Source organism: Dipteris shenzhenensis, chromosome 16 (genome assembly GCF_047967505.1).
Source record: "Dipteris shenzhenensis isolate YYH24624 ecotype China chromosome 16, Dip_SZ_1.0, whole genome shotgun sequence".
Lineage (NCBI taxonomy): Eukaryota > Viridiplantae > Streptophyta > Polypodiopsida > Gleicheniales > Dipteridaceae > Dipteris > Dipteris shenzhenensis.
This window is the reverse complement of record NC_141611.1, coordinates 17,963,982-17,975,477: the sequence shown is the minus strand read 5'-3', so window position 1 is coordinate 17,975,477 and position 11,496 is coordinate 17,963,982. Positions and strand designations below refer to the sequence as shown.

Here is an 11,496-nt window from a genome sequence, read left to right as displayed (position 1 = left end):
GATACAGTAGAGGTACATACGGTGTTGGGATATCTCAAGGTGTATGCCTCAGGCACACCTTATGTTTCTATGTGTGAGTGCTAGAGGCACAGTTAGGTGCCCACAAGCACAGTTAGGTGGTGGAAAAGCCACATAGGATGATTGAGTGAATCTAGGAGCAGATTGAGGAGATGATTGAGGAGCTTTGAGGTCATCAGTGATGTCAGTGACCTTGTATGAGGTGCCTACTTAAGGACCTCTTTCTTCTTCATTCCATAAGCAAGTATTCTGAGTTTGTGTCCACTCTACTCTTTCTTTTCAGTATTCCAACATGGTATCAGAGCCCTTTGATCCCCCTTGAGCCCATTTCTGCCACATCATCATCTTCTTCTTCATCTTCTTCTTCTCCATTTTCCTCTTTCTTCCCAAAATCTTTGAGAGCTTGGTTCTCCATCTACAAACAGCCATTGCCCAAACCCTCTGAGCTGGAAACTCCTCTAGTATGGGCGAACTTCCACCTGCAAGCAATTGAAGAAAAAACGTCTGTGGTGGCTGCCATTCTCTAAACAGCGAATTTCTTCTGTTGCTCAATACTCCCTGCATACTCCGCCATTGCCTAAGCCCTCTTAGGAGTAGATGGGCGACCTCAAGACGAAGATTTTGAGCCATTTTTCAAGTCATTTGGTTCAGTAACGAGGGAGAAATCGTCAAAACTCAGTTTCAGCCTGTAGCAACTCTCCCGGGCAAAAGTGCGCACCATTTCGTCCAACCTCTGTGCTGGACCTTCTCTGGTATATGAGCTTTCTTTTGCTTCAGAAAGCCCTCTTTTCCTTGCTTTGAAGAGTGAGCTACAAGCCCTCCAAGTTCAGCTTTTCAGTTTTGACAGTTTTGGACAAGTTTTTGAAGATGATGCTACATAAAATGCTACTCTAGCATTTCTGGTTTTTTGAAGCTTTCAATAACTTCAGTACAAGTGTGGATTCAGTTTTGTTTTGACTTGCTAGACCTGGTTTTGATTGGAAAATGTTTATTTCATCCACTTCTATGAAGCATGTAAGAAGAAGCATCATTGTTTGAAAACTAGTCACTACTATTTGCTACAACAAGTGGCTATACTTTGGAAGTATTTCAGTTCTTTTTGCCTTGTAAGAGAGAAGACACTACCCAATACTTGGGTTAGAGCCTCTCATGGCTTGCTTATGCCAAATATGTGAAAAGCCAAAACATAAAGCAATGTCTTGTTATGCTACAAAGGATGAAAATGCCAACCTGACTTCCTTATTGAAGATTGCCAGAACAATGGTTGCCAAAAAGGAAGCAAATACAGAGATCTACACTCTCATGGCATTTTTATTTGACTCCAAGTACAAGAAAAAGATGAAGGTCAGACACCTAAGATATGCTTCTCTACACAACTATGGAGATGACAAGATAATTGTTCTCATGAAGGATATGACTTTCAGATCCACTTGTTCTATCATAGTACCATCTTATAAGGCACTAGACACTGCCCATGTGGTAAGACCTTGCCTTGACATGGATATTTTGCCTCCACAAGATGAGGCATCCCATGAAGATTATGCATTTTAAACTCATCCCTATGTATGTTCCAGATCACTCTTTTTATGTCAAGGTACTCAGCCTGGATAGTCCTCCAAAATGAATGCAAATAAACTATTGTGTTTTGTGTGTTTTGTAAACACCTCTGGTCACCTTATGATGTAGGCCATGTGTATGTTTTGTTCCATGGTACCTCCTACAGACATTGTGTGCATGTACATGTAGGGGAGATAACCATTGGAAGGTCTGTTTGTATCCCTTTCTGTTTACCTTACACCCAAGGAAACCCTTGCTAGCATGAGAACCTAGCCATAGATTAATCCTTGACCACCATGAGATGGCATGAGAAACTATGAGACTAGATGTATCCTTGACATAGCCTGAGGCATCTCCTTGAGGGGGGGTTTGTTGGGATATCTCAAGGTGTATGCCTCAGGCACACCTTATGTTTCTATGTGTGAGTGCTAGAGGCACAGTTAGGTGCCCACAAGCACAGTTAGGTGGTGGAAAAGCCACATAGGATGATTGAGTGAATCTAGGAGCAGATTGAGGAGATGATTGAGGAGCTTTGAGGTCATCAGTGATGTCAGTGACCTTGTATGAGGTGCCTACTTAAGGACCTCTTTCTTCTTCATTCCATAAGCAAGTATTCTGAGTTTGTGTCCACTCTACTCTTTCTTTTCAGTATTCCAACATACGGTAGATACAATAGAGGTAGAATGATAAATCTAGGGGTTGTGGCCAATGGGTACTCTTGCGGAATAGAATCCCCAATTCCTATCATGAGGCGGGGTCACTCACTCCCTTCCTTCCCCACCTTCACTTTGACTAATGGAATGATATAATGAATACAGAAAAGATTCATAGTTCCTTATAGGACGCTGGAAGTCCTATTATCCATTCGTTGTGAGGCCCTTTTGGAGTTCAAAGACCCCTAATGTTTAGAAGACAATCATGATTGGACTGCAAGTAGACCCCTACTAAAAAGGCATACATGAACACAACATCTAGCCATGGAGGGAAGCAACCTGGTCAAGGGCTCAGGATAGTGGAGAAGATGAAGTTAGTTGTGTTGACATAGAAATAACTTTATTTGCTAAGAAACATGAAATAGGAGCACCATTGTTGGCTAATCAGTTGGACAAATGAACTCAAACTAAGAGGAGGGGCCCTAATTTATTGGTGAGAAAAGTGATAGATGATAAGCGATGATCTCAACATGTACCACTACACTTCAACCCAACCATTTGTACTCATGACCAAAAAATTAAGGTAGCTAACAAATGTAAAATGTGATGCACCTCTTTTATTGATGGGATTCCTAGCAAGAGTTAGTCGCAAGTTTTCAAGGTAGAATTTTATATCTTGTTATTTGAGGTAATCAAGGCTTGAAATGTAGCTGAGCTATGACCTTAAAAACATTCTTCATCATGTTTTACAAAAAGATTAACTCGTTGTGCCATTAGCATCATTATAGGGCATACCGCATGCAATTGCAATGAGTGTGGATGTTAACTTAGCTGTGTTGCCTGAATGGATGTTTGAGGGAGGTGAAGGAGTTAATGTCAAAATTCATGAAGTGGAGAAGTACTCATTGCTATGTCAATGTAGACCACTACAACATCTTGACATTATATGAACTTTGAGATTATAGCTCAAAGGGTAAAAACCATGTGGCATAGTATGATCTAGGGGTGGTGTAATGGAGGTTTTAAAGAAATCAAGGACGATTGTAAAATTTCTTACCTTGTGTTGCATTTTCTTAGACCAACTCAAATTAAAGGATGAAATTTTGTTAGCTTATGCTTAATGTACATTATTTTTTTACACAATCTATACACTTATGCAGATACTACACTAGTATCTTCCAGGTTTTTCCCATTTGAGTACCATGTGTCGTCTCATAAGGAGAAACTTCTATAAAAGGACCATATGGGTGCACCAATGCATTGAAGGCCAAACACATGATGGTAGCAGCATAGAACCTACAAAGGTCTAGAGGTCGATAAAAGCTATAGTGCACAGACTGGATGATGGCACAAGACCACATTAATGGTAGCTAGAATAGGCAAGAACATCCACGAAGGACCACATGTGCATTTGCTCAAGTGAAGATGAGCCAATACGTCAAATCGGCTTCTTTTATGAATAAGTCCTATAGAAAGTGATTTCAATAGTTGGGGAGGCTCCAAACCTCCAAATCACCATCTATAGCACAATTCCAACTAAAGGGTCAAACTTCAATGGAACCATAGGGAGCCACATAAGCACAAAGGTCAAGAATATTAGTGTAGAATTGGGTGCAATAGAGCACATGTGGTAAGCTGGCACAAGGACTAGCAGTGATACAAGTACATAGGCTAAGTTGCTAATGTGGAGGAGGACGATGCATGCATACATAAGTGTAGAGGTACAATGGACATGACATGTGAGTATACCTTGTGTATGCAAGGTGGCACAAGGAGGGTGTGAGTTAAAGGCAGAAAAGTAGCCATAGCATGACGTTTGCCTCATAAGGCATTGCTTTTCGCATGAATTGTCTTAAAAATGGCAAGAGAGGCTTAGACTAGCATGTGTTGCCAAGGTTGATGAGGGACCATCATACCTCCCTCGTCAACAACACTCAAGCCCACATATATGGCTTGAGGAGGGGGGTTGAAGCATATCATGCTGCAAGCCTTATAATGGTTGAGGGCACAAGAGACCCTCATATCCCTAGATCCATTTTGTGGGGTTGGGCTCTCTTGTGGGTTGCTAGGTGGTGTGGGATTGGCACCCACAGGCAGCCCACTAATAGATGAATCAATGAGAGGGTGCCACGTTTCTTCAGTTTGCACCATGAAGTCGAACAATGAGGTCATCCATCCTAGGTAATGGATATTTATTCTTAACCATCTCTTTGTTAAGACCATTTCAAGTCAAGATCACATGCATGGACTTATTCTTTTTGTCTAGTAGTAGTGCTAGTAACCCCAAGGACACTTACTAGGGTGAATAGGCCTCATCCAAACATATTCGCTGAGTTTACATAAAACTTAGTCTTTCTCTGTAAGACTCATCTAGTAAGTGTGTTGAAATACCAATTCAGCTCTAGGAAGCATGTCAATCCTATGATCTACCACTCGCAATGATTGTATTCAGGTCATAATTACTTTTCTAGGATAAAAACAATAGGCTTTGTACAAATTCTCCACTATTGGGATGAATCCAACCAAGATGGCACCATTGCACACAAGCAACCATGAACCACATGCATGATTCAAATCAAAATTCAATCCATCCACCATGAGTTTATAGAAAGAAAATGCAAGACCAGACTCCACCCAAAAAGAGAATCAAAGTGGGTCTGATACCAAGTAATACATGCACTCAAGTAGAGGTTAACTAAGACTCGACCCATTGATGAATAAGGATTCCTCTATCTACCTAGGTTCAAGACAGAGGAAATCCCATGTTCCCCGACTTCTCATCCATTAGGGTAGGAGGGATTCAATTGTGAATCTTGCACCTAAAAGAGATTCTTATATCATTGTGGAATTCGTTTGCTTGACTCAAAAAATACATAATTCAACATTGAAGAGTGGCAAGGTTGAACGAGTAGTGAGGCCAGCTCTCTCAATTGTCATGGAAGTCCTCACCTATATTGAAGAGGCATTTTTTCCTCTTTGATTATTTGATATGAGTCTAAGTAATTAGAGTGAATTGAAAACTTTTCCAATAGTATTCTATTTGAAATGGCCTTTTATTTCAAAAAAGGAAGAGCTTGCTAGCCTCTCAAGTTTGATTAACTTGAAATATGAAGTCAAGGTCCTTAACAATCTCTAGGGTGTGCACTTAAAGTGGAACACTTCATGCATATGCACCAATTGTCCCAATCCCATGGGTAGCCCAAAGTATATACCACTATACCTATTGACTTTGTAATAGTGATGCAACTCCCCTATAGATAAATAATTTAAACCTTTGGATATATTCCCCAATGGACACATTAACACTCATAGCCATATTTGTGAAATCCACTCATATGCTATCATTTGGTTCCAAAAGTTCTATCTCTATCATATTGATTCCTATATCTCAAAGAGCCTTTAATTCTCTTCTTTCCTTAGGTACTATGGTAATAGACTTATGAGAATCAATACAACTTCTAGTCTCACCAATATTTTTTGGCACTCTTACCTGATCAGGGCCATTTTATTAGATTCCATGAATATTTTGATATAGAATCTAGTCTGAAAAATTCTTTGGGGCTGTAGAGACATTTTCGCACATATGGATCTTGATTCTAACTTCCTCTAGATACAGGATCCCTAGGCTCATCTAGGCATGCCCCACCTTGGACCAGATGCCATATACATTGAAATAGTAATCACATATATGCATTTAAATGAAAGGAAAGGATCAGATTGGATTTTCATTAAACTCATCAGGTTCACATGTCCAATACAATTCAAGGTATCAACTATCACCACTTTGGTAGCACCCCTTCTATAATCTATTTCAAATTTTATGCCTTGTATCAATTATGACCACCTTTCCTTTCACTACAATATACATAATGTTGCCACTTCTTCAATGCATGGATAATAGAATAAATCTCTCTCATTCATAGGATGCTGAAATCTACAAGTTGCATATCCTAAAATAAGGCAATTCCAATCACATATTCACTAGCATCCATTTCAACAAAAAACAATTTTCTTAGATCCACAATATTGAGCATGGGTAGAGTAATGACCACAATGCTTTCTTAGATCCACAATATTGAGCATGGACAAAGTGGTGACTGCTTGCTTCAAATCCTTGAAACATGCATCATCCTTTTTTCTCCCCCCTTTAAAAGGTTAGAGAGTGGTAGCACTAATCATGCACAATCATAGATGAATGACTGGAAAAGCTAAGTGAAGCCTAAGAAAGACCTCACTTCTATAATAGTATGTGAGATTGACCACTCATTAACCACTCACACCTTTTAGGATCAATGTGGATGCCATCAACAATAATAATGTGAAACACAATAGTTCTTAATTCACACTTAGAATGTTTAGCATAGAGGGTTCCGTTTTCCAGAGAAGTCATCGCTATTCTTAAATGCTCTCATCTTTGCCTAAACCTCCCTTGCATGTAATAATTTTATATAAAAATAGAATGACAAACTCTCCCAAATATGGACAAAAAAACATCATTCATCATTTTTGGAAAGTGGTAGCCCATACCATGTAAAAATCCTGTCTTACAGACATCTGCTTATTATGCAAATTTGATGGCTTCTTGTGTGTACATCAATATTGGTGAAATAATTTGCATCATGAAGTCAATCAATCAGGTCGTCTATCCTATGTAAAGGGCATTTGCTCTTAATGGTCACTTGTGCTAGGATGCTCGTAGTTCACATACAAATGCATGGATGCATCCTTTTGTTCTACCAATAGCACTCATGCTCCCCAAAGAGACTTGCTAGGGAAAATAGACGTTTTCCCCAAAGAGACTTGCTAGAGAATATATATATATCATCTAGACTTGTTGGGGAAAATATGTCTCATTTAGACATTTTCACTAATATTCTAGGAAACTTCATATTCCTCTTTACAGCTCATCCTATAAGGGTGTTGAAATACCGATTGAGCTCACGGAAGCCACTTAGTCCTATGATTTACCACTCGTGAAGGAGGTACACCATAAGTAAGGTTAGATGGAAACACATCTAAAAATTCAGTTAAATGGCTATGACCACCCACTAGTAAGTTTAACTACTACTGCACCAATAGCATATCAACAAAATTGAGAGTACTTGAGAGTACTTGCATCATAAAAAAGAACAATTTAGCTCCTCGCGTGAGAATCATATCCCAAGCACAAAAGACATTGAAAATTCATATGTGCAACCAACAAAAGGAATCAATAGCAGAAAGCTCAAGACCAGTAATGCCCAGTGAAAGGTAGCAAAGTGATGGTAAAAGCTTCACAATGATAAGTGGTTAGGCGGCTCAAGCCAGAGACTATGCTACACAAAGCAATGCAGAGATGCACAATGTAGTGTAAAGCTACCGTGTGTCAAGCTTTGCGATCTTCAAAAGAAATAGATTGCGTCTCATTATTATATAGTGCGGCATCATGACCCAAGAGCGCATCGCATCATGGCCTCAAAATGGCCTTGAAAATAGTTTTGCATTTGGCTACACGCAAGCTAACTGCGACCCAGGAGTTCATGGTTTGTACAGCATATGGCTTCAAACAATCAATTCATCAAAACAAGAAAACTTTCTCGTCCTACAGTGTGTGCATCATCGAATTGTGAGAACATTGCATTTGTGATGACGGGAGACAAGTTTAAGTTTTTCCTCTATGTTTAGATGGAGTGACAAATAATGACTCGCCACAATTTTGATGACCTCACCTACTACATAAGAGTCCTTAAACTTTTGTGTACTCTCATCTAGTAAGAACTATTAAGCCTCCAGATGCAACCTAGGCCACAATGAAAGAAGAGCAAGAGTGACTTCAAATTGGATTTAGACAGGCATAAGCACATCTTGGGGAGTCTTGGAGTAGTGGACGAGGATGACTAAGATATTACTAAGAAAATGTAGTCTCATGCAAGGAAACAATATTCCACTTATCCTAAAAAATGAAAAATCTAATTGCTATGCTTCTTTTAGTAAATCCCAAGCTAACCACGGCACTTGTTTTTGTCAATCCCAAATGATAAATCCCATGCTTGTTTTAAGTATATCCCAAACAACCACCGCGCTTGTTTTAGCAAATCCACAAATCCACAAATCCTAAACGAATGAATTGTATGCCATTCATCTTGTAATAATAGAGCAAACCACCGCAATCGTGGAAGTTAATATCCTAGTGTGCAACCAACCATGTGCAACCAACCACCGCGCTGGCGACCATGCTTCTTTTAGTAAATCCCAAGCTAACCACCGCACTTGTTTTTGTCAATCCCAAATGATAAATCCCACACTTGTTTTTAGTATATCCCAAACAACCACCGCACTTGTTTTAGCAAATCCACAAATCCATAAATCCTAAACGAATGAATTGTATGCCATTCATCTTGTAAAAATAGAAGCAAACCACCACACTGGTGGAAGTTAATATCCTAGTGTGCAACCAACCACCGCACTGGCGACCACTTATCTTGCACTATTGTTGTCCTAAAATTATTGCAATGCTCTATACTAAAATAGTCCCCTTTAGGCTGGTTATGTTTATCTATTATCAGATTTCAGCCACCGAGCTGGTGATCACAAATCCTGAACAAATGAATTGTAAGACATTCATGTTGTAATGATAGAAGCAAACCACTGCGTTGGTGGCAGTTAATATCCTAGTGTGCAACCAACCATTGCACTGGTGACCACTTATCCTATATTAGAGGGGTGGTCCCCTAACAAAGACCCAAGTAATATATATCCAAGATTTACTCTTATACATTTTGAATCAGTTTCACTCAGAATGAAAAAGTAGTTTTGAGGTTGAAGTAGAAACCAAAATTAAAGACAGGTGACAATAACAAAACAGAGTAGCTGAAGCTCCAAGAGATCAAGTGTGCCATCTCTGAAGAACTTTATATTCATGCGAGGCTTTCAAGACAGTGGCATGGCACAGAGCATAAAGGGAGCCTTCAGCAACATAATATTAAAGGCCTTCCCATAGTTTAAGTGGTGTCTATTGAATTAACTTCTAAACAATGAATCCTTTGGAGGGCCCAAAACTTAAGTGGTGTCTATTGAATGGAAATGAAAATGTAAAATTGATCTAATGAGCTAGTTTATGTTGAGGGGCCAAATTTGGAATTTTAACCGGGTGGATAATAGTTTGTAAAAGATATGGGAAAATAATTAAGAGGGGGAGACACTTCTCTCTTTCTTCCATCCTACATCCATGGATTCAATAACGGCGTCGGACTTTGTGGTGTTGCTTTCTTCTCACCAAAAGGTCTTACATGTATTCATCTTCTCGAAAATCCTCCGCCCAACCTCTTGCCCCTTCCTGGGATTCATGCTCCAGACTCTCAAGACAAACAAGCCGTTCTTAGAGCAGCAGCTGTACGAATACGGACCTGTTATACTTCGAGGCTTCCCACTTCAGTGTGCAACAGACTTTGATTCTTCTCTGGAGGCCATCGGGTGGGAGGAGGTGTAGTATTTAGGCAGTGGCATCAGAACACAGGTGATAGGCCATGTGTATACGGCCAGCGACGTACGCACAGAATTGACGATTCCCTTTCATCATGAGATGACTCAGGTAAGTAAGGATTTAGATTGGTTATCGATGAAAACCTTACTACGAGGTGTTAAAAAAGATGCAACGGAGCTCCAGGACTGACCGATTTGTTTCAGGTGAAAAGCGGTCCTCCACCGAAAATTCTTTTCTTTTGTGATGTTGAGCCAGCCCAATCCTTCTTAGCCATAAAGTTGAAGAAAAAATGCGTGAGGAATTTCTAGCTGTTGCTCAAAAGATTGAGGAAGAAGGCCTTTATTACATTAAAACACAACCTGCCAACACAGATCCTTCTTCGACCATTGGTCGGGGTTGGCCTTCCGTCTTTAGAACTAATGATCCAGCAGAAGAGGAGAAATGGTATGCAACATTATTCAGCTCTTTCAAGTTCTGTCAAGACCTCTACTCGTCATCCATCTTCAAAATTCATACCGAGCAACTTACCAGCGAGCATCATCTGGTCGAATGCGAAACTTTAAGCCCAATTGCATGATAAATAAGTTTACATTCAAAACTTTTGATGCTCTTAAACATTGAGGTCTAAGTTGCAGCTTTGATCTGACGATTCTCAGGGCTGACAACGACTTTACTGCACGGCTAGTTTGGCTTCCCGACGGCAGGTTGAATGTGATAGGGGGTCCCTATGAGCCCATAAAAGTGTTGGATAAGAAGCGAGGTCGAAAGCAATGGTTCAACTTGATAGCAGGAACTGCAGATCCCAAGGATGGAGATGATGATTCGGATGAAGCAAGGAGTGGAAGCATGGACGAGTTGAATTAAAAAGGTGGGAGGTACAAGGTGGTATTCAAAGACAGAGAGCAATTGCCCACTGCAGGGAGCTACACGAGGAGATGAGCGTGGATATCCCATGGTAGAAAGGAGACGTGATGATCCTCGACAATTTCACAGTTATGCATGGCAGGAGGCTTTGCCACCATCCTCGTAGAATCCTTATAGCTCTCTGTGGGTACTAATAGGATGAAAGATATCATCTCAATGTTGAAGATGAAAGATATCATCTCAGGGATAATTTGGCATAGGACGCTTTGCCATTTATGATCAGGGTATGATCCTTATAGTTCTCACTCAGTACTAGGGTAAAGGGGCCAGTCTTGTGTACCCCTATCTTTTTCATATTCTAAGATTTTCATAGAACATTTTAACTACCTTCTTGTCATTTCTTCTCATATCAATGTTGTTATCTCTACTTCTTTAGAAGAGAGATGATAAATTTTAGGTGTCCTCTTTTCAGTTTCTTGAACAAATATACTACATGTGGCTTTTCCATAATCTAATGTCAATTTCAAAATAATACATTTATCTCATGTTAACTCTAGTGGTCACTGCCCTATTTCTTTTGGTATTGCTTTATTTAAAATTGAGGTTCATACATAACTTGGTAGAGAGTGAAGACCCAATGAAGCTGATTCTTCTAAGACTTGGGTTTTTGCATGAATTGCTTGAGAACACCAAGTGCATACGATGAAATAGATCAAGCTTCCAATGAGTTATCTATATTGATAAGGACTTGTGATAGGAGAATTATCATGTGCTATAACTTAATCGCCTTCTTGATCCCTTTAAATTCATGACTTACTTCTTTTGCCTACAACTTGTTCTTCTACCTCTTCATGTTGATTCTCGTGCCCCCTCCTAGTGCATGCATGGCCTAGCATCTCCACAGGCCTCTTTCTCTCATTGTTGGTTCTCTGCTTAGTGCAA

General features: G+C 39.8%; 1 protein-coding gene across 1 annotated transcript; it reads left to right on the top strand.

Annotated features, from left to right (window-relative positions):
* Positions 1-9,941: 9,941 nt before the first annotated feature.
* LOC147892636 (clavaminate synthase-like protein At3g21360) lies at positions 9,942-10,571 on the top strand. The gene is made up of 2 exons (XM_087386704.1): positions 9,942-10,134; positions 10,347-10,571. The coding sequence occupies exons 1-2, from the start codon at positions 9,980-9,982 to the stop codon at positions 10,552-10,554; spliced, it is 363 nt and encodes a 120-aa protein (XP_087242830.1). The 5' UTR covers positions 9,942-9,979; the 3' UTR covers positions 10,555-10,571.
* The last annotated feature ends 925 nt before the right edge of the window (positions 10,572-11,496 follow it).

Bases quoted from the DNA above. Each gene is read 5' to 3' on its own strand.
- LOC147892636 (XM_087386704.1), top strand. From the start codon at position 9,980: ATGCGTGAGGAATTTCTAGCTGTTGCTCAAAAGATTGAGGAAGAAGGC. The intron at 10,135-10,346 runs GTATGCAACATT...GACGATTCTCAG, and splicing joins CCAGCAGAAGAGGAGAAATG to GGCTGACAACGACTTTACTG.